Raw genomic sequence first — 20,383 nt, 5'->3', positions numbered from 1 at the left:
GTTGGCTAAGATAAGGTGGTACATGGATATTTCTCAGTGAGTATGCCTAATAATACTTACAATGATGACATTTTAGTTTTATGAAAAAGAGGCTTCAACTGGAATTGTGTCTCAGAAGGAGACCACAGCTTCTGTGGACCCCCAGGGGGTTCCAAGCCTTTAATACTTGATCTGAGAGCTCACTCAGAAGCATCAGTGAAGGTCTTTGTGCTTGAAGCATTCATTTGGGAAGTGGGAAGGCTCTATCCGGGCCTCTGGACCAGAAGGGAACTTCTATCAGAGAAGAGAGGCCTCTGTGTGCTTCTGAGATCCTGGACAACACCAGAAGGGGTCTCTTCGGGCCTTCTGGGCTGGTTCCTGGTGACAAGTGGCTTTTCCCTCTTGGTGGGCTGGGCTGAGGGCTATATCTGCAGTCTCAGACTCTTTTAAATCAGAGTAAGGCCTTGACCTTCATGAGGCTCTGGACTCAGGGGCAAGGGCACCCACAGCAGGCTGATGCTCGTGGTTCCAGGTCCTACCTGTCATGCCTAACGGATGGCTTCTCAGAAGGTCTGTGAGGAAAACCTGCACAGACACCTTGGTTTTATAACATGCCATTTCTTTGCTGGAAACCTGTCATCTTCATTCTCAGCTTTTGGAAGCTCTGGGGGAGAGGAGGTGTGTGTCCCTGACCTGAGTAGTGAAATGAGCCTAGTTTAGCTATTCATTCCCCCACAGTTCACTTTCAACCCCCACAGAGGCTTATGCTATTTTTTTTTCTTTGCTAGCCTCATTCAGTTAACAAATCCTTGCAGTTTTTTTAAAACAGTCTCAAGAGAACTTTGACACTGCCCCACCCCCAGCCTTTAAAATTTAAGATTTCCTCAGAGGCCCTTTCAAGGGCCACTTTTGGGGGGGCCTCCCAGATTCGTGGCCTTTGCCCAGCACTGCCAGCTGGATGAAACCTCTATCTGGTGGGGTCGGTTTTTAACAAAAAGCAAGTTTTGGGCATTGTATCCCAGAGCTGGAGGAATCCTAGAACTAAGGTATCAGATGATCTCTGCCTTTACAGAGCAAGAGTTCAGGGTCAGGAGAGGGAAAGTGCTGTATCACAGGTATTTGCAGACAAGAGCTGGGAGTCCTGGCTTCCTGTCAGCATGCCAGTGGTGGAGCTGGGGGCGCTCAACCCCCTGCAAACACTCAGCCTGTGCCAAAACAGGCCAGTGTGTCCCTATAAGACGAGCCTCAGAGCACAACATCCCCCCAGCAGGCTCTGCTTCCTAGGGAGCAGTCTGGAGCCCATTACCTCAGAGCATGTGACCCTAGTCTCTGCTGGTACTGAGGTTCTGCACGCTCCCCCTAGCTTTCTCTTTGGCTGCCTTGGCCAAAACTGAGAGTGAAAAGAGTTAGCATCCAGGAGCTGGGCAAAGTCTGTGGTCTGTTCTAATGGAGGCTGTGAGGGCATAGGTAAACCCCAAGCCATTTCCAGGTGGCTCTGGGTCAGGCTCCCATCTCCCCCAGCTCGCCCGTCTCTGGACATGCATTGGGCTTCCTGACTCTCTCTTTCCTGAGCTGTGCCTGCGGATACCAACCTTATGGGAGCTGGGGTCAGTCTTCCAGGCTTGGCTCCAAGGCTTTGTCCTCCATCAAGTGTTGATTCTTCCCAGTGCCTGGACCCTGCGATTCTGTCAGGTACTTGGTTTTTCTTGCCCCCTATGGATGTGAGCATGCCTTTCCCTACCCTCTACCTTCCAGGCACTACACAATTGGACGTAATCTCATCACAGTGTCACAGAGAGTGTACTGGTCCTATTACAATTAGAGAAGTGGAGGCTCAGAGAAGTCATTAACTTGTCAGAAGTTATGGGTGGTAGAGCTGGGAGGGCACTCAAAACCCCCCTTAACCCCAGCTGCATGTCTTCTGACTAGCTAGTCTCCCTTGAGGTAGGGCCTGGCCCAGCCCATGGCCAATACCCAGTAAATGTTTGTGAGATGATTGAGTTGGTGGATTAATTAAGCACGCAGTGCCCCTTATTCTATGCAAATCTGAGGGAAGTCCTTGAAAGCTGTTTTTAGATTAAGCAGGGCACTGTGTTCTGTCCAATGCTTTGCTCAGTGCCTGGTGATGTAAACAGTGACTGTTAGAAGGGGGGTGGGGAGTCAGTGCCTGCCTTCTGGGAGCACCTCAGATGGGCCTGGGCTCTGGGACCCAAAGGTCCTGTGCAGCGGGCAGAGCCTAACTGGAACCCTAGAAACAATGCTGGAGACAGCTTTACTTCTGTGATCATTACAGTTTTGGTATGTGGGGGTTTACTAGGTATCAAAGGGAATTTAACCTTCATTTATAAAAGAGCTTCTGTGGGAAAAGGAGCCTCAGGGGAATGCAGGTTACCCACTTTCAAGCTGCACTTACAGTGTGACCTCTGCTTTATAAGCACAGTCTCGTAATCCTTAAGAGAACTTTGCAAGCAAGATTCTCTAGCTATCCCAATACACAGGTAAGAAAGCTGAGGTTTGGAGAGGTCTGACCTGCCCTTGGTCAAAGGAGAGCTAGAAACCAGGATCCTGTTGTTCCCCAGACTAAACCACCAACTCAGGACAAACAGGACCTCTGGGAACTGGGGCTTATCGGAGATGATGAATGCAAAACCATGGGGTTTAAGTGGCTCTGTTTTAAACAAACATTTAACTCTCTGGAAGCCTAAGCTTGCTTTCAACATTGTTTGCAGTAGTGGCTGAAAAATTAATTTCCTGCAAAGCCTCTCTTCAGAGTTCAAGGCAATAGCAGGCAACTAGAAAATCACCCAGAGGGTCTCACAGGCTAGTAGTGGGCCATCCCATCCCATTGCAGCTGGTGGCCTGGCAGTGCTGGCTTTCCCACACAGGGATGAGGAATTATGCTGGCCCAGGGTCAGTGCAGTTACTGGTTTCCGGGCTAAGCGCTGGTCCAACCAGGGGCCCAGGGGAAGCAACTGAGGCCTTCAGCACTCCCTGGAGGGGTTTGGGCCAGGTGGGATGCTGTTTGCCTGCCCACAAGCTCTGCTTTAGAGACATTTCAGCACCTCTGGGCCTTCACCATCATCTTCTTGGGGCCCTGGCACCTGCTGGGGGTAGGCTGAGTGGGGGATCTCCAGCTCTCCGTTTCCTCCTCATAGTAACCTCTGAGGCCTGGGCGAGGCTTCTCTTATCCCTTATTTTTCTGATCCCCTCTCCTGCTCATCTTTCCTCCTGACTTACTCTGTTTCAGCTGTAACACACCAGAGCCATGATCCTAGTCTGGGGCCTTTGCACTGGTGGCTGTTCCCTCTGCCTGCAGTATTTTCCTCCAGATGCTGCACCGTTCTCTCCCCAACTTCATTTCTCAAATGCCTCCTTCTCAATGGGGCTTACATTGGGCAACCTCTTTTAAGTTGCTTTTCCCTTTCCCAGCCCTTGCTAGCAATTCCCAAATATCCTCTTACCTTGTATTTTCCCTCTTCTCCAGTACTAATCTTCTTATATACCAATTACTTACTGTCTCTTCCCCCACTAGAACATAAGCTCCACGAGAACAGGATGTCTTCTTTTCATTGCTGTTTCCCCAATATTTGGGCAACGAATTAAGGAACCCGCGTGTATGATCAGGCCACTCAAGATGGCTGTTCTCTTGCTCTCTGTACATCCCCTGCCCGACCAGTACCCAATTTCACCTAAACCCTACACACAGGACTGATCTTCCTAGGTACATGTCCCAGGACCCAGCTAGTGACTGTTCTTATCAAAGGAGCAGTGAGGGGCGTGCCCCTCCACTGGTTTCCCTGGTAACCAATGAGCCCACCTGAAATCAATTCCCCTATAACTGGTAATGTCTACCGAACCCCCTACCCCCCAACCCACCCACCCACCCAAGTGAAGACTGGCACCATGTCCTGTCTGCCATCAGCTGTATACAGTGGGTGTCACTCCAGGACCTTTCTTCAGACGTGTAAGATTCCTCCATCCATTAAACCACTGATGTCTCTGCTGCTGACTGGGCTCTTTCTTCAGTCTTAAAGCTGGGCAAGTGCAGACCTTATAAGCCTGCGGGGGTGCGGCCCAACATCATGAGTAGCCATCAAGAGCCCCTTTCACACAGAAGAAACACCTGGCCTCAGGTGGTAAAGGGCCTTTATCTCAGCTGATGATGGGAGGAGCCAGGATATGAGTATCCCCCACCACGCCACTATTCTCCCTGCCTTCCCCACTTACCCAAAGTTTTCCCTGTGTTCCTGGAACCAGGAGGCTGCAGGATGGCTGAGAGCCTTTACTTTAGTGGCTAGAGGTGGGACACCAGTGACTAAAGCCCTGAAATTGAACTCCAGGCGTGTGCCCACGGTCAGCAAATCCAGCAGGTAAAAATTTAACTTTGTATTGCCTTTTAACGGTTTCACTAACCAAGGATTTAACGAGGGCTGCTGCTTTTGTTTTTAAGTCTTTACCTTGGGTTTTGCAAACGATGTTTTTCCTTTATGACGGAGAACAGTAGAAAATAAGGATAACAATACAGTTTATGAAACAATCACATCAACGAGCGAATTTTCTAGAATCGCGGTTTCAGACACTCCTAGGAATGCATCTGCCAGATGATAGGCGAGCGGGCCGGGGTGGGCGCAGAGCAAAGCCTCGGGCAGGAGCCCAGGTAACCCATTCGATGGGTCTCCAGGGCCCTGGGTTCCTCCCCTCCTCCCGCTGGCGCAGCACGGAGAGGACTCCAGGGGGCCACGGGGGCCGCCGCTCCCCCACCGCCCCGCCTTCCCACGGGGGTCATTTAGACTCCCCAGCTGCAGCTTCGGGGGTGGGGGGAGGATGGGGTAGGTCCTCCCGCACCTGCGGGCAGCGCCTGGGAGAACCGGGTGCGCCGGAGGGCCACGGAAGGGTGCTGGTGTTCAGTGAGAGACACCCGAGCGTTTTCCAAGCATCTGGCCACCAAATTTCGCACTCAATGAATAAAATCGCAACGTGGGGTAGGCGCTCGTATCCCCATTTTGGCTGAGGATGTGGCGGCTGTCTGGGAGCTGCAGTTCAAGCCAGGCAGCTGCTTCCGCCCGGGGGCCCAGGTTCCCCGCGGGCCTAGTGGGGAAGCAGCTTGCGGAGGGCGGCGCCGGGCGCGCGAGGGGCGCGCGGCAGCTGGTCAGGGATCATGGCCGCGCTGTGCTCGGCGCGCAGCGTCAGGCGCGGGCACGCGGCGCGCAGGCGGCGCAGGCCGGCCGCGCTCACGTTGCGGCAGAAGTCCACGTGCAGCGTCTGCAGCGCGCGCCCGTGCGCCGCCGCGGCCGTCAGCGTGCGGTTGGTGACGCGCGCGCAGTTCTCCAGGCGCAGCGCGCGCAGGCGCGGGCAGCAGCGCAGCAGGCGCGCCAGGTAGTCGTCGGTGACGTGGCCGCAGCCCGACAGCGTGACGGAAGCCAGGTTGGGGCACCTGCGGAGAGAATGCGGTGACCGCGGCGGGGCCCGAGGAGGGTGCGGTTAGCGTGCTGGAGGGCGGCCGGCCCCGGACACGCCCCGGAGCTCCCTGGCGGGCTGGTCCCCGTGCCAACTTTGGGAGACCGGGCGGCGCCCCCTCCCCCGCCCCCTGATTTTTATAGAGGAGGAGCGGGCCCCGTGAATCTCGGGAATTTGCCCGCGGTGACCCGGCCGGGATCCGAACCGAGACGTCTGTCCCGCTTCCCCTGCTTTTTCTGCCCCTCCACCCCACCCGCCACACTTTAATCCGCGTGGGCTCTTACCCCCAAGAGCCCAAGCCTGGGTCCTGCTGTGGACGTGGGCGAGGCTGGTTGCAAGGAGGGGCGGCTATAGTTTCTTTGGTTTTTTCAGACTTGTTGCCTTGGGTGGTAGTGAGGAAAGTGGTGCGTGGTGACTGCTCCAGTCTAGCTTCAAGCTGAGGCCCTGATGCTCCTGGCAGGACGGCGCAGGGAGGAAGGGTTTCCCGTGGGGTAGTTTAGAGTCAGGCCCATTCCAACCCGTGAGGCCGTCGGGGCACGCCTCTGAGTACTGGCTCTGAGCCTTGCTTTCAGCTCAGGTGACTGAGGCAGTTCCTGCCTCCCTACTGGGATGCCAGCCTGTCAAGGGTCAGGATCCGGAGGCAGCTAGACCCAGGCCTGAGGTGGGTACGATCGGGGACACAGGCAGTTTGTCCAGAAAGCTTGAGGGGGATCTCTCTGCCCCAACCTTACCAGCACCGGCTGGAGAAAAAGGTCTTGAGCATAGTTGGACTTGCTTATTTGTGCTGTGACCGTAAGTCACTCACTGGGCCTTAATTTACCTGGGGATGTGTGTTGGGGATGGGTGGCAGGGAGGGAGTAGTGCCTACCAGTGGGGGCGTTGTGAGGATTAAGTGAGATTTGGGGTGTCTGGAACTTGTCCAGGGCCTTCGGTAGGCCATTATAACCCCTGTTTCCTGGAAGCAAGCAGGACCGGACTGCTTCCAGTCAAGAAAGACCTGTCTCTTGGGTGCAGGCCTTGGCTTCCTGTAGCCAGGGGGAGTTGGAGTCAGGCCACAGGGGCTTTCCCTTTCCCCCTCAGCCTCCTCCATTGCCCCTTGACTGCACCTGCCTGGGCCAGCTCAGCTCCCTTGTGCCTGAGGAAGTGAGGAACTAAAATAGACTGAGCACTGCAACATCCACACACGGAGTGCATCCTATCTTCCCAAGTTCACACGCCTTCCTTAGTCTTCATATCAACCTGCCACCACCAATTTCATGAGTGAGGAAACTGGGTCAGGGAGCTCAAGTGACTTGCCTGTGACTTATTTGCTGTCTGATCCAGGACAAATGTACTAACCTTACTGGGCCACCTCCTCATCTGTCAAATGGGGAAAACTGTTACCTTCAGGGTGGTGGTCAGGATTTAGGTGGGGGCTTAAGCCCCTAAGCCCTGAGGCTGTTAAATGATCCCTTCCTCTAAGAACCTTTAATCCTGATGCAGAAAGAGCCAACTTCTTCCCTGCCCAGCCATCCTCAGCGATTCCTCTCACCCCTCTCCCCAGATCTAGATTTGGTGCAGACTTATCAATACCTACTGTGTGCCAGCGCTACTGTGTCATCTAATCCTTTTAGCCTGTGAGATAAGGCAGTTTATCCTATTTTACAGATGAAGAAATGAGGTTGAAAGTGTTTAAATATTTGGGCTGGGGTTACACGGTCGGACAGAAGCAGAACTGGGGGACTCAGCCCCAAGCCCTTTGCTTTTTTTGTGATACCGGGGACCCTTGCTGTACATAGACAGTGGCCTGGAACGCCCAGTCCTCACTTTGCTGGTTTGGGGGATTAAACCTGGTTCTCCTACAAGAATGGAACAAATTCACGGCAAGCTTTTCACCCCATACATATCACCCTGCAGTATGATTTCTGGGCCGTGTTAAAGCCATCAAAATGGCATGGTCTTAAATCCATCTTCTGTTTTCTTTTACTGCCTTGGGGGGAAAAAAAAGAAAGAAAGGTGGGGCTACTACACTATTTCCTTCCATTCCTTGTTGGGCTGCCAGAATATAGCAGCTATTAAACTTGGGTGGCAGCAAGCCGACTGCACCTAGTTTGTTAGTAAAGTAGGGGGTGCCTTTCCTCAAAGGCAGGACAGGACTGGTAAAGGCTCAGTGGGAACCTGGCTGAAGAAGTCTGCTCTTGCATGGACAGCTCTAGAGAGGAGGCTGTGACTGTGAAGGGAGTCTCGCCCGTGGCTCAGCCTCTGTGGGGTTGACAGCTCAAATACACACTTACACCAAAAAATTATTCCATCTATCTGAAATTCAAATTTATCTGGGCCTCTTGAATTTTTATTTGCTAAAATCTGGCAATCCTAGACTGGGGGGCAAGTCACACAACCTGTCAGAGTTTTGGTTTGCTCATTCGAGAATTTAGGCTAAAACACTCTCTCCTTCAGGTACTGGGAAGATTAGTAAGTTTTCTAATAACTTACTAATTATCACCACCCGTGCTTCTGGAGCCTGGCTTGCTCAGCTCACACAGAGCTGAGCACCCTTACTCTCCTTCCTTAGCTGCGTTTCACAGGTCTTGGGATGTGCTTGCTAGGGGCAGAGTGGAAGAGGGTGAGCTGGTTGCTGAATCTCAAAAGCTTTTCCTAGGGCCTGACCTTGAAAATGAAGGCCCAGCTGGACCCACCCAGCACTTAAGGGCTGCCAGGGAGGACAGCCGCCCGAAACACAGGGACAGCTGAAGCCAAGCTCTTCCTTTTTGCTGAAGCAGCTGCAGGACATATGAGGCTAAGAGGAGGACTGGTGCCCGTATCCCCCATGGTTTTATCCATCTACTGGGGGCTGTGCAGTGGGCAGGCCCAGAGGGTCTGCCTTGGGCCTAGTCTGAGGCTCCCCAAAGGGAAGCCATCTTGGTCTCATAATTTGCTCTTCTGTGTCCCCCAGAAGAGCCTCCTAGAGCTCTGGATGCCAGCGCTGCTCAAGAGGCGGCCTACCTGTCGCACACCTGGAGGAGGAAATCATTGACTAGGCTCTCGTGCCGGCTGCAGATGCTCCTCTGGAGGGCGCTCTTGAGCCAGTCCTCGATACTGCACACCTGCACGCGGCTGGAGTGCCAGCAGATGGAGAGGCTCCTGAGCGCCGGGCTCAGGAGGAAGTTGTCCTTCTTGAGTTCTGTGAGGGAACGAAAGTGCAGCAGGGGCCAGAGTGCAGGGTCCTCAAACACGTCCTGGAGCTGGGGGCAGGTCCTGGCGAGGTTCTTCCTGCTGTCCTTGTCCAGGAAGGAGAAGAGGTGCAGCAGACACTCGCGGTTGAGCTGGGTGATGTGCATGGTGCGCCGCGGCCACGTGGAGTGTGGCTGGAGCCCAGGGACCTGACCTACCTCCCGCTGCTCCTCCCCAGCTCTGGACTGGTGGACATATATGGTTGAGGAATGGTGTTTATTTTTGGCCAACAACTGGCGCTGCCTCTCCGAGGAGGGAGAAGCCCAGACCCGGACATACGTGCGGCAGTCTGCGGCTCGGCTTAGGTTCAGAGGAGTTGAAGATCCTGGCAGAAGATCAGCGTATTGAAGTTAAATAGCCTCCTTATAAGGGATTTCTTTCCTTTTAGCTGATAATGGTGTCAGGCAGAGAGGCTCTTTTGGCATTTTCATTCGAGGTGCTGGCTAGACCACCTCTGTCCGGGCTTGCAGTCTCTACTCACTGGGAGGGACTCCCACTGTAAATAGTATCTGTTTTTGTTTCCTAGGACATCGATATTAGTTCCCCTTAAGTCGATGTTGTTAGCTCCTAAGGAGAGCTAAGGGTGATGGTTTTGTGCTCCGAGGTGTAAGCAGAAGCCAAGGGTGATGCCTCTTTCCTGTGTTAGTTTGTTCAGTAGTGATGGTTTCCAGGCTAGGCTGAAAACCCTGCTGCTCTCCTCCAGGCAAAGGGATTTCTTTGGTCTCCCAGTTGGTTCTATTTTTACCCTGAGCTTTTTCATAAAAGATTTGTCTTAAGTAGCTTATCTCTCCAAGGTTCTTCTGTGTGTATGTGTGTCACGTTTTAAACTTGTTTACTTGGCTTTACATTTTTCCAGTTATGTGTACTGCTGTATCTTCTCTGTATTTCCCAAAATGTCAGGATGGATGAGGTAGCTCTTAATACAAAACTGCTTGAAACAATTTTAAGTTGAAGTATTTTACTTTTAACTTGTCCTTTAAACCAGCCATACACCATCCTCCTTGTGAACGCTTTTGGTTCCTGGCAGTAAGCTGCTAGGCAAGTTGCCTGGAGGTATTGTTCATTAAGTTCTCGCTTCCTAAAGTAACTTAGATTTCTCAATCCGTGGATCCATTTTCTAATACTGCTTTGCTCCCAATCCTTCACCAGACCCTACCGCATTTCCCGTCTTGTGAACTCTGAGCTGTGTACTGCTTGGTTGGTTTGGGGACTACAGTAGTGAGACGAGGAACCGTTTTTCCTCTGCTAGACCAGGAGTACCACCTCAGTGGTTACCTTTGTTCCTTTTCGCACATAATTAGAGTTGGAAGGAATAGAAATACTTTATTTCCACTTGTGTGGGGTAACACAGTTGAAGCACACATGCCTGCCCCTCTTCTGGAACTAAGGCTTGGTCAGACCCTGGTGCAGCTTTGCCTGTAAAAGTCAAATGCAGCCTAGGGGAGAAAGTTGCCATTCTAACCAGCTCCCTTGCTCTGAGGAGCCAGTCTCAGTGGTCCCCTGTGCCTCAGTTACCCCACCACTGCCAAGGTAAAGCGGAAGGGGTGACTTTTCTTAAAAACAACATGAACCAAGAAACAGCCAAAAGGAAGATGTGTTTCTCAAGGATAGGGTAACTAGGAACTGCTCATATTTCAAGCTAAGCATTTTAATTGTTCAAATTACAGCTGACAGCCAGAGTCTCTCTTCAGGCTCTAGTTAAACTTATCCACTCAAAAGGTACTGCTGCACTACAGGTGGGTTTACTAGAAAGCCTTATTATCCCCACTTTCCCTCCCAAATCCTTTCCAAACCAGTACTTTTAAGAGGGCTGACCCCTGGAAGTAGTTGGCTCTTTCACCTTCTTAAAAGGTAGGGCAGTGTAAGCATGCCGGCCACAGGGGAGAGTCATTTTGGTTCCTCATGGCTTCCAAGCTGCACTCCCACAGCTCTGCTGAAACAGCAAAAGAGGGGCAGAGGGAACGTGCATAGCCTGGCCTCTTCACTGCTCCTCCTGTGGGGTTGTAGGAAGCACCCCCAGAATGCAGGGTGGGTCCCTGTGCATGCCTGCCTGCAGGGAGGAATCTGGCTCATGGCCAGGGTGTTGTGACAACAGCTCCTCCCAGCACTTCCCTTCCTGCCCCGTGGAGCTCCACTCCTTGGAGCTCCACTCCTTGGCTGCAGCAACAGCAGCTGCATGGCCTCTGACCAGCATAGCTGCCAAAAGGAAACACGTGATATGGGAACTGGAGGCAAAACCATTTGGGCTGCAGGCGCCCGTCTTCAGTTTTAGAAGACTGATAGAAATAGGCAAATAAGTAACACAAAAACAATGGGTGTGGACAGAGGGTGGTTCTTGGCTTTTTTTTGTTTGCAGGAAACATGGGGTCAGAGAGTGGTATATAGGAGGAGCTTACTGTAAAGCTGAATACGTATTTTAACAATGGCACTTATTTGGCCTGTTTGGCTTTAAAAGGTGACCCTTTGCTCAGAGCCCCAAACCTGGTTCCTCAGGGTAGAGTCTGGCTCTGAAGAAGGCAAGCAGACCTCATTTTTATAAACTCAGCATCACAAGGAAAGACAGGATGAAGTCACCCTGTGCGGGTGAGCTCCCTCGGGACCTCACTGCAGGCACTAGAGGATCTCTCCCACCACCACCCTGCCCCTCCAGGTCACTCAATCTGGGCCCGTGTGCACCAGTAGCCCCAGATGGTGAGGGGTCTGTGAAAACCTACTGCTAGTGGTTGACTGACTTAGAACACCCATACCTTGAGCAAGTACATCATCACTTACTTTGCTCCACTGAAAGGTGTTCAGAAATAATAGTCAGAAGGAAAGAGACCAGATCTTTAATGATATTTTCCATAAAACAGTTCAGGTTGGTGAAGCAGAAAAGGGATGTGATTACAACTTAAATGAAATCAGTCACTTGCACAGGTAATCCTCTCAGCATCATACAAACTAGGTTTAGTGGAAATGATTACGTCACGCACAACCAACACTTGCAGAGGGCATTCTGGAGTCTGTCACAGTCAGACCTGAGGGGGAAGGTACTGCACCCAGTGAGGTGATGCACAGACCTTGGACTACAGCATGATGCCACCCACGCCCACCCTTCCTGTGCTGTGCGTGCCTTCACGCAGCCACACGCTGGTCACTTGGGACCTGTGCCCTGGCTGCAGGAACAGACTTTGCTCAAGAGCTTCTCCAGGGCCCATGTGAAGAGGCCACTTCAGCAACATGGGAGAACGAGAGAGTTTAGGGGATGGGGCGTTGGAAGTGGGATAAGTGTATCTAAATAGACATATACATACACTAAACCAATGAAGGAGCAGTTTGGCTTTAAGAAATAAATATGTCCCCAATCCCAGAAACCAAGCTACTGAGTAGGTTCCACAGGTGAGATACACATTTAACACTTAACCAGGGCCCATACGCTTTACTGGTTTAATTCTATTACATTTGTCATCACTAGACACTGAGTAGAATACAGTGGATAAGCAAAGGTTTCTCCACCATGGAGAGAGATCTGTGTTGCCACAAATTGTTTCTATCACCCACCTGTGTGGGAGGACTTCTGAGAAAGTTTTCTTGTTCTGAGGAGCCCTGTGACTGGGCGCAAGGCCCCGCCTCAGTACTGCCCTCTGGGCAAGAAGCCACACACATGCTGGAGACAACACGGCACAAGGGAAGAGCCCTGAAGAGCATGAGGGTCAGCTTTTGAAATAGGTGTGATAAGGCTGCACAGTTAAATTTTCAAAATACAAATAGGCACATTTACATCACTGGTGTTCAAGTGCACAGTCCACATGGATCCAGTCACTTTACCAAAGAACCTTCGTGGTATCCTTCACACATGTCTGCTGAAGTAAAATCAAGAGATAAAAACACTACGAAATTCAGAGAGGAGATGTGTTCGTCTCCTAAGCCAACACTGTTGTCTGTCTGAGGACCACTTTCCCCAACAAAGTGGTCTAGTCTGTTGCAAGTTTCATTTGGTATAAAGGCCATTTTCCTCCATCAACATGGCCTGAGCCTTTCTTGTTGGAGTCGACAACTGCTGCCTGTCCAGAGACTAATGATCTAAGCGCAAATGTTAGAAGTTACAGCGGTGTACCTTCTAAGCAAGAGCCTGGATTCATAGGAACAAGATCAAAGGAGATGCACATTTCAAGTTCAATGACATGGTGTTAATGTATTGATATGATAGATCAAATTATGTGAATCTATCATTTTTGTAGGTCAAAAACAGTCATATCAGAATTTCATATGTCTTGACCTATGTAATTTAGCATTGTAAACTTTTAAATACGTTTCCCTCTTAATTATCTTCTAGGCTTTCTGTTTCTAAGTTGTAAGGCCTAAACACAATGGCCAAGCTTTTTTTTCTGGAGTGAAAGTGCAGACGAGCACTGTCTTGAGGGCTCTGCACACAGGTGGAACAGCCAGCCTGGGCAGTCCTGTGCCACGTGTGGCTGCTGAGCACTTGAAATGTGGCCAATGTGACTGAAGAACTGAGTTTCTAACTTATTTTTAATTAAGGTTAACATTTAACCATGTTGGACAGTACAAGTTTAGACATAATTGTAATTTGCTCCTAAAGTGTTTAACAGATGTGTTCTGCTCTGAGAAAATGTGCGATTTATCCAGCTAATATTAAAGTGGAAATGGAGCACATCTGTTCCTGCAACTTCAAATATCTGACCTAGGAGGAGAGCCACCCAACTTTCTTTTACATTCATACACATAAATAACCTGGACTGTTTTTTTTTCTTTTAACAGAAAAAACAAGAATAGCGAAAAGTCTGGTTGGCTGGCTTAACATGAAATACATTCTGCCCCTTGTAACAACTTGTAGAAAATTAGGAAGGGAGGAAAATAATGATTGGGACCAGGAATGAACATGAAAATGTGCGTGGTTCTATCCCACAGGCCTAGCCAGAGCTCCTTCCTTCTTTCTCACTAATTTGCACGTCATGCTGCCAGCACCTCAAGATCAGCAGGCTGGCTTGGAGCACTTGCAGAAAGCACAGTTACCTTCATTAGATGGGATTCTGGTTCCAGATTTCAATTTGAGTTAAATCTAAATACTGCTGGTGCATACTTTCCTTGGAAACAATTTTAAAACAAAGACTACTAACCTCAAGAACAGAAACTCTACTTTTTCAAAGTGAAAATATTTTCAATTGCTCTGCTATGAAGATAGACCAGTGAAAGTTGTTAAAACTTTAGAGTAGTAAAGACTTCAGTTTCCTTCTGTGGAAGCAGACCCCACAGCATTACCCGAAGTTTAGGTGATGGTCAGAATCAACGCTGGAGGGTAGCATCTCAACCTCAGGTGGCCAAGTAAGAAGTAAGACTACAGTGGACATGCAGTTAATCCCAGTGGTACAACTTATGGGGGGGGGGGGGCGGGGGGGACAGGCACTGACTCAGAAAGGCAAACAGAAGCTACCATTTCATCAAATGAGATAAATAACATCTGGATAACATGTAGCTGAGTCACAGAATTTTTTAAACACTTAAAGTGTATTTGGTCTTATTTGGACTTTTCAGTACCCCTATCTCTATGAAAATGCCCCAAAACCAAAAAAAAAAAAAAAAGTCTTGAATTTGCAATATAGGTACAACTGAACCAACAAATTTATTTAGTTAGTGCTGATAAACAGCAGCTTTGAGAGATACCAAGAGCAGCAATTACCTGGTCTACTTAATGATGCCCTTTCAGTTATCTTTTACAAGGAAAAAGAATGATTACTGAGCAGTCACTGAAATCTTGTGGGCCACAAATTACGTGCACACATGATCCTTGATTTAGAGCCAACGTGATCTCCGTTACAGCTGTGAGAAGGCAGCAGGCGGTGACGTTGCTCTTCACAATCAGGAACGCATCTTGCTTTCAGCATGTGAGAGTAACAATGCATTGATGTAAATGTGCCTCAAAGTGAGAACTGAACATTAATATAAAAAAGTCAAATAGAACTAAGTTCTTGAAACTACATATAAAAACTGAATTATTACAACTAAAGCAGCAAATCAGAATATCTGCTGAGGTTTTCTGGTAGAACTAAAAAAAAAAAAATTAGTTGGTGCCCATGTTCAATAAGTCACTACCACTGACAAAATAAAACTAAACCCAAAATAGGAAACTGAAAAGTGCATAATGAAATTAAACCTTGAATCAAGTATTTATGGAAAATTGGAAATGTTTGTCCGGTATAGTTGACGAATAATGATTTGGAGGAGGTATTAAAGTTTATCCGATCCAGCTTTGGCCTGGCGTTCCACATAAAAAAGGATGTAGGCCTTGGCCTTCACAACGGTGTCTTCATCAGTCAGTGTTACAGTACTGTCATTGAAATGGAACCAGCGACCTTCGTGAGTTGCGTATGCTGTGTAATGTCCAGAACCGACCCTGTAAGGAAAGGTCAAATGATCAAAGAAAAAGACTAGAGAAATCACAAAAGAAACTATACAACCATATAAATTATTAGACAATAAATTTTACTAAGTACTGAGATTAGAGAATAAATCCTAGAGGCTTGTGATTTAAGATTGTTGCTTGGGCTCATGTATTCATCTTCTCAAAAACCCACTGAAGTGACAAGGAATGTACTGACACTGGAAAAGAGGGAAGAGTGCCATGGAGTGACCAGAAACAGAGTTTTTTAGAACACACGAAGCAGTGTTTACATGGTACTGGATTAAAAGAGAAACCAACAGCGAAGGAGCTCTCAACCTAACAAGCAGAGGAAATGTTTGGAAATGTGGAAAACTGAGGACTGGATTTCCTATCAGAGTCTTAGAAGAAATCTGAGCATAAGACAGAAATCTGCCTCCAGGGAAGCCGTCCCCTCCTACTTTGGCCATCAAAGGTTTTTCTCTCGCAGCATGACCCACCCATTCACTCACACATGGAGCCCCAGAGTCAGCCCTCCCAGGTAGGAGAAAGCCTATAGATAGAACAGAGACCTTCATACGCTGTTAGAAAAACCCTTACAACAATATTTCCGTGAGCTGAAGACACCAGACTAAGAGTATCCCTCTCAACTACCAAACAGAAATGCATCCGATGCAATTCTTAAGTGCAAAGAAAAAACAAATGAGAATCAGACATGCAGTGGACTTGTCATTTACAATTATGAATAGTGAAGTCAGTGGAGCAATGTCTACAAAGTTCAAAGGGAAAAGGATTTTCAACATGGATAATGGTTTGCCAAGTCTGAAGGTAAAACTGCCATTCCCAAGCAGACCAGAAATAAGAAGGTATATACCCCAACACAGATTTTCAGGGAAAAAAGCAATCGAGAATGTCACGAAGTTATTCTAAATGACCCCCCCATTTCCCCCCACTGAAATATCAACTGGCCAAGGGAATCAACAGCTCTGGAGTAAAGACTACTCAGGATTTTGTGGACAATAGACTTGTTCTGAATGCTGGGTTCAAATGAACCTTTCTCCATTTTGCTTTCATGTGCCTTCTCTTCAGGCTTTGCAACATCCTGTCAGGAATACTCCTGCCCACCAAGATTGAAGGAAAGTTCTACTTCACCCACTTTAATGAATCTAAATCTACTGCATAGGAAGTCTGGGGAGAGTTATCGAGAGTGGTGCAAAACTGCAGGTCTTCACTATGCTCTTCCCAACCCTGAGAAGCCTGCTGGCATACTCACCCAGAACCATGGTGCACCACCACAGCAGCGAGGTCGTACAGGCAGTTCTCCGGGCCACTGTTCTCAGGCTACAGAACAAGGGAAAAGGTATCCCAGGACTGAGTTAGGAGCAGTGGTCAATGCCATCAGCATCTCCCTACCTCTGACCTCTACCCTCTCTTTGTGAAGACTTAATTTTACTGAAGAGCCATCTTTTCACCAGGCTAACAAAGGTAATTACCTTACCTCTAGTAAGTAGCATTTCATGTCTAGGCCTCTCAGAGGAAATTCTACATATGTATCAACTTTGTTTCTTAAATATGCTGTCCAATGAAATCTTTTCAAATGTAAGCATAGCACCTGGATGAGAGATAAAGACAAAAGTTATAAATAAAACAATTTACCTTTCAATCAAAATTAACTACCGTACTAATGTCTCAATATTTTAGGTGGCCTACCAGTTTTTCTTTTGATTCTTGATATTGGTTTCTTCCATGAATACCTTTTTGTGGTACTGTGATTTATATGTTTTTAGTCTTTGTCTCCTTTCCTGGCACAGAGCTCCTAAAAGCCTTGAAGTTGTCTAAGTGAGGAGAGCCATAAAGGTGTCTCTTTATGTTAATGAGGGATGGGGGCTTGTTGCCAAGAGAACCAATGGAGATGAGAGAGTTGGAACTTTCAGTCTCACCCCCTGACCCCCAAGAGGGGAGAGGGGCTGGAGGTTGAAGGATCAGCAGTGGCCAATGGTTTAATCAGTCGTGCCTGTGTAATGAAGCCTGAAAGCACAGGGTTTGGAGAGATTCTAGGTTGGGGAAACAGAGCTCTTCCACGTGCCACCATGCCAGGTCCCAGATTCCATACAGAAGCTCCTTTGTTCAATACTTTGCCCTTTGTGTCTCTTCATCTGGCTGTTGATTTGTATCGGTAACCTAGTGAGCAAACAGGCTTCTAGAGTTCTGTGAGCTGCTCTAGCAAATTAATGGAACCCAAGGAGAGGGGGTCATGGGAACCTCTGACTTACAGCTAGTTGGTCACAAGTAGGGGTAACAATGTGGACTTGCGACTGGAATCTGAAGTCCAAGGAAGGGGTCATAGGAACCCTCAATCTGCAGTTTGTCGCTGAGAAGTGGAATGCACAAAGTAACAAGCTGGGCTTGTGACTGGTGTCTGACGTGGAGGGTGAACTTGTGGGGCTGAGCCGTCTCTCTGTGGAATCTGATGCTATCTGGGTAGGTAGTGCTAGAATTGAATTGAATCGTAGGACACCCATGGTGTCAGAGAAGTGCTTCTTGCTGGTGCTGTGGGAAAACACCCCCCTCCACACATTGTACGTCGTGATTAGGACACATTTACTTATGATTTCTTAAAGGTTGTATTTAGTTTTACTGAAAACTCTAGAGACCAATGCGGAACAGATTATGTAAGTAAAAAGTCAGAAAAATAATCTGTCTTCCAGTCAGTCGTAAGCATTTTTTCCCCTCAAAATTGCATTATAATTTGAAACTCAACACTTACCTTGGGTAGTTTTTGAATCCAAAACTTTTTAGTGGACTTTTGTTTCTTCTTGCACTTGTGGCACATATATAATTCTGTCTCATCAAGTTCTTCTAAGTCGGTGAAACTGCGAAGACAATCTAAAACCAAATTGATTTTGGCAGCATTAAAACAGGATGTCTTTTATAGAGGCAGTGTACTGTAGACAAAAAAAGTCTGCGAACTTTTAAGCTGAACAGCTTGGGTTCAGATCTCAGCTTTATTAGCTATCTGACCTTAGAAGAGTCAGCCTTTCTCAGTTGCAAAATGGAGACCAAAAAAAAAAGTCTACATTGAAGAACTGTTGTGAGGAAGAGAAATAACATGTACAGTGTGCCTGGCATCATGTCTAACATCTGGTGATGATCAATTCATGATTACTGTAGTTGGGTGTACTATTATTAGTAAAAGAATTAATCTGGATAATTCTGATAAAAATGGTTCCCTAATGAAATCAAGGTTTAAACAGCAATATTCTCTCAATATCTTACATAACAAAGGACAAAGCCCCAAGTTCATAAAAATGTCAAATGTAGATCATTTTCACAGCCATAATTAATAAACATAGATTACAGAAAGCTGCATTACTGACCTTCCTACTATATCTCCAGTGAATCCTGTGTTTCTCCTTCTACTCAAAATCCCCTAGGTAAACCACGGCTGTATTTTTTTCTTTTAAAGATTTAACTGTGTAATCTGGGGTTTGGTAAACTTTGGCCCCAAGCCAAATCCAGCCACCAGGTTTTGTAAATAAAATTTGGAACATAACCACACCCACTCATTTATATAGTCCTGTGGCTGCTTCTACATTACAACAGCAGAACTGAGTAGCTGTGACATAGACCTTATTTGCTGTAAAATAATTACCATCTGGCCCTTTACAGAAAAAGTTTGCCAAATCCTGACAAAATTAGTAATATATTCATGAGTCCATATATCAATAAAATGTATGTATTGTTCTGTGAGAATTAATATATTATTTTTTAGAGAAAAATATGAATGCCTATGTATCCACCACTCTGGTAAGGAAATGGACTCTCTCTAGTACTTGAGGAGCCAGAGTTTAGGTGAATGGCATCCCCTAGAGCTGTGCAGGGTGCAGCCTGTGCGGCAGCCCTGTTAAAAGCTTCCTGGGTGCCTCTTCCCAATCAACCCTCCCCCCCCACCCCAGAAGTAGTCATTATCCTGACTTTTGTTTAATCATTTCTTGGCTTGTCTTTATAGACCATATATATGCATTTGTGCATCTTTAAACAATATAATGTTTGGTTTGAGAAGTTGGGGGCAAGCACAAACCTAGCATATAAGGGAAGGCAACACTCTGTACTCAGTCTGCAGGTCACAGTCAGCCTTGGCAATAAAGAGCCCCTTCGGGGGAGTGAGTGGGGCAAGATCTCACAGGGCTTAGATGTGGGCCAGGCTCTACACAGGCCAACATGTGGCCAGAGGGCCCATGGACTCTTCTTTTTTTTAAGCATACTTTTTAATGTATAACATATAATATTAGTTTCAAGTGTATAATATGATTCAATATTTGTATATATTGTGAAATGACCACAATAAATCTGGTTGCCATTAGTCACCATACATAAGTTACAGATTTCTTTCTTCTGATAACTTTTAAGATTTACCCTCTTAGTGACTTCCAAATATACAATACAGTATTAACTATAGTTAGCATGCTATGCATTACATCCTAATGACTTTCTAAGTGCAAGTTTGTCCCTTTTGACTCCCTTCACCCATTTTACCCTCTCTCCCACCCCCTGATTCTGGCAACTACCAGTCTGTTCTATGAGCTTGTTTTTTGTTTTTAGATTCCATACATAAGTGAGATCATATGGTATTTGTCTTTCTCTGTCTGATTTATTTCACTCAGCACAATGCCCTCAAGATCCATCCGTGTTGTCCCAAATGGCAAGATTTCCTTCCTTTTTCATGGCTGAATTATATTCCATTGTGCATGTGAGACTGTGTGTATGTATATGTATCATATTTTCTTTACCCATTCATCCATCAGTGGACACTTAGGCTGTTTCCATATCTTGGATATTGTAAATAATGCTGCAATGAACATGAGGGTGCATATATCTTTTGAAATTAGTGTTTTTGTTTTCTTTGGATAAATACCCAGAAGTGGTATCATCTACTGGCTGCTGGATCATATGGTAGTTGTATTTTTAATTTTTTGAGGAACCTCCATACTGTTTTCCATAGTGGCTGCACCAATTTACAATCCCACTAGAAGTGTATGAGGGTTCTCTTTTCTCCACATCCTCCTCAGCACTTGTTATTTGTTGTCTTCTTGATGACAAGCCGGTCTTACAGGTGTGAGGTGATATTTCATTGTGGTTTTGATTTTTATTTCCCTGATAATTAATGATGTTGAGCATCTTTTCATATACCTGTCGGCCCTCTGCATGTCTTCTTTAGAAAAATGTCTACTGAAATCTTCTGCCCATTCCTTCAGCTGGCTCTTGAACAACGCAGGTTTAAACTATGCGTATCCACTTATATGAAGATATTTTTTAGTAGTACATACTACAATACTACGTGGTCTGTGGTTGGTTGAA

At 47.4% G+C, this 20,383-nt stretch overlaps 2 protein-coding genes across 7 annotated transcripts in view; both read right to left on the bottom strand.

Annotated features, from left to right (window-relative positions):
• Positions 1–4,747: 4,747 nt before the first annotated feature.
• On the bottom strand, positions 4,748–8,943 carry FBXL22 (F-box and leucine rich repeat protein 22). Its single transcript, XM_057725215.1, has 2 exons — positions 8,419–8,943; positions 4,748–5,413 (listed from the first exon to the last, which is right to left on the bottom strand). The coding sequence occupies exons 1-2, from the start codon at positions 8,751–8,753 to the stop codon at positions 5,068–5,070; spliced, it is 681 nt and encodes a 226-aa protein (XP_057581198.1). The 5' UTR covers positions 8,754–8,943; the 3' UTR covers positions 4,748–5,067.
• Positions 8,944–14,250: 5,307 nt separating this feature from the next.
• USP3 (ubiquitin specific peptidase 3) overlaps positions 14,251–20,383 on the bottom strand; it is a 237,012-nt gene continuing 230,879 nt past the window's right edge. For all 6 annotated transcript variants that reach the window (XM_057722740.1, XM_057722742.1, XM_057722739.1 and 3 more), the window contains 4 exons: positions 17,793–17,911; positions 16,524–16,637; positions 16,299–16,366; positions 14,251–15,040 (listed from right to left, as the gene is read on the bottom strand). In XM_057722740.1, the coding sequence (XP_057578723.1) occupies positions 14,875–15,040; positions 16,299–16,366; positions 16,524–16,637; positions 17,793–17,911 (467 nt within the window). In that variant the 3' untranslated portion in view covers positions 14,251–14,874. The remainder of the gene's footprint in view (positions 15,041–16,298; positions 16,367–16,523; positions 16,638–17,792; positions 17,912–20,383) is intronic.

Source organism: Hippopotamus amphibius, chromosome 2, assembly GCF_030028045.1.
Source record: "Hippopotamus amphibius kiboko isolate mHipAmp2 chromosome 2, mHipAmp2.hap2, whole genome shotgun sequence".
Lineage (NCBI taxonomy): Eukaryota > Metazoa > Chordata > Mammalia > Artiodactyla > Hippopotamidae > Hippopotamus > Hippopotamus amphibius.
The sequence above is the reverse complement of the archived record's forward strand: the minus strand, read 5'-3'. Positions and strand labels throughout refer to the sequence as shown.

Bases quoted from the DNA above. Each gene is read 5' to 3' on its own strand.
- FBXL22 (XM_057725215.1), bottom strand. From the start codon at position 8,753: ATGCACATCACCCAGCTCAACCGCGAGTGTCTGCTGCACCTCTTCTCC. The intron at 5,414-8,418 runs GTAGGCCGCCTC...TTCTCTCCGCAG, and splicing joins CTCCTCCAGGTGTGCGACAG to GTGCCCCAACCTGGCTTCCG.